This window comes from Emiliania huxleyi (genome assembly GCF_000372725.1).
Source record: "Emiliania huxleyi CCMP1516 unplaced genomic scaffold EMIHUscaffold_415, whole genome shotgun sequence".
NCBI lineage: Eukaryota > Haptophyta > Isochrysidales > Noelaerhabdaceae > Emiliania > Emiliania huxleyi.
The window spans coordinates 62629-64090 of record NW_005198864.1 but is presented as its reverse complement, the minus strand read 5'-3'; the positions used below and the strand labels follow the sequence as shown (position 1 = coordinate 64090).

Here is a 1462-nt window from a genome sequence, read left to right as displayed (position 1 = left end):
CGGCACTGCCTTCGCCGAGCTTGACGGCACCGCGATATTCGGCCTCGACATCACGACCGGGAACGCTGAGGGGTCGTCCCTCATGCTCCACAAGCGCACCAAGACTCGCGAGGGGTTGGGGCGCGGGCCAGCGGTGGGCGAACACAGAGTGCGCGTGCGGACGGTGAACGCACTCAGCGTGATCCGTCACGCGCCGCCTGGGCCGGTCGCGCTCAAAATTGACGTTGAGGGGTATGAGGGACGGCTCATGCGCAACCTCCTCCTCTCGGGCGTGCTGTGTCAGCGCGTGCAGAATTTGTTCGTGGAGTGGCATCTGATGGCAAGCCAGGTTGACAAGCGCGATCTGCACCACCCGGATGAAGACATCGAGATGCCCCCCCAAACGATGGCAGTGTACAAGTGGATGCTGAGCACCTTCAATCCAAAGGCGAAAGCACTAGGGCGCAACTGGCAACCGCTTGCCGACAGCTCGTGTAATTTGACACTGTTGAATTGGAGTTGATCGGCACAGTGCCTCGGCGTGCAACATTCATACTTGTGCCGTAACAAGATCATGCCAAGCTTAACACAGCATATGTGCGTGGTAGATTTTTATCGCGTCCCCCAAAAGTGTTCTTTCCTCTGTCTGAACCTTTAGGACCCTCTAGCCTTCATGCTTCAAATCCTCCAATCCGCGCGCGCGAGGCCTCAACGCTTTCTTTCCATAACTGTAATAACATTATCATTAAATAAATCCCTGGCGGGAACGCAAACGCAGGCGACGCCGACGGGCGTCGGGCGGGAGCGGGAGCGGTGGCCGGTGCACACTCACGTGCAGTCTGCAGGGAGCCAGACCCTGAGAGATTTTTAGCAATACCAAACAACTCTAACACTCACACGTCATTTGGGGCGGCTGGAGCCCCTCCAGATACGAGATAGATCTTTATGGTGGTTTAAAGTTTGGCCCTGTTCACGCGCGCGCGAGACGTGCATCCCAGAGCTAAGAGAGACATCGCGAAAACCGCGCCAATAAGTTGCTGCCGACGAGTTCGCCCAACGGCGGCGCGGCGTGCAATAATTGCAAATAGGAAACCGCGCCAGACCGGCGGCGCTGAAGTGGAACGGCGCCTCGCACGGCGGACACCAGCAATAGTAATAATTGACTTGAGACGCCATGGTAGGACGCCGCCCTGAATGATCAAAGCAACCCGAATAATAATAGCCATTGCTCCCTCAGTGTAAACGACTGTCTACCCTTAGCCCTGTTCACGCGCGCGCGAGACGTGCAGACAGGATTGCCAGGTGAGAGCGAATGGCGAGTACCCTTAGCCCTGTTCACGCCTCGCACAACAGAGAGAGAGTCAGATGCGCTCTGCATATGGTGGGACATAAAAGAGAGCGAGTACTTGGGTGAGTAGGCCGTGCGGTCGACGCTGCCGCGCGCGGCTTTGCGCGCGAGGCGGCGCAGCTTGAGAACGGCCCG

The 1462-nt window shown here is 57.8% G+C and overlaps 2 protein-coding genes across 2 annotated transcripts in view; one reads left to right on the top strand and one right to left on the bottom strand.

The window, feature by feature from the left end:
• The window catches only part of EMIHUDRAFT_244285 (hypothetical protein), a gene marked incomplete at both ends in the record, with an annotated part of 2074 nt that extends 2023 nt beyond the window's left edge, over positions 1-51 (bottom strand). The window contains one exon of the mRNA XM_005769594.1: positions 31-51. Within this exon, the coding sequence (XP_005769651.1) occupies positions 31-51 (21 nt within the window). The remainder of the gene's footprint in view (positions 1-30) is intronic.
• Positions 52-82: 31 nt separating this feature from the next.
• Positions 83-707, top strand: EMIHUDRAFT_244284 (hypothetical protein; the record flags this gene model as incomplete). Its single annotated transcript, XM_005769593.1, has 2 exons — positions 83-497; positions 685-707. 2 exons carry the CDS (start codon positions 83-85, stop codon positions 705-707), a joined length of 438 nt encoding a protein of 145 aa, XP_005769650.1.
• Positions 708-1462: the final 755 nt, after the last annotated feature.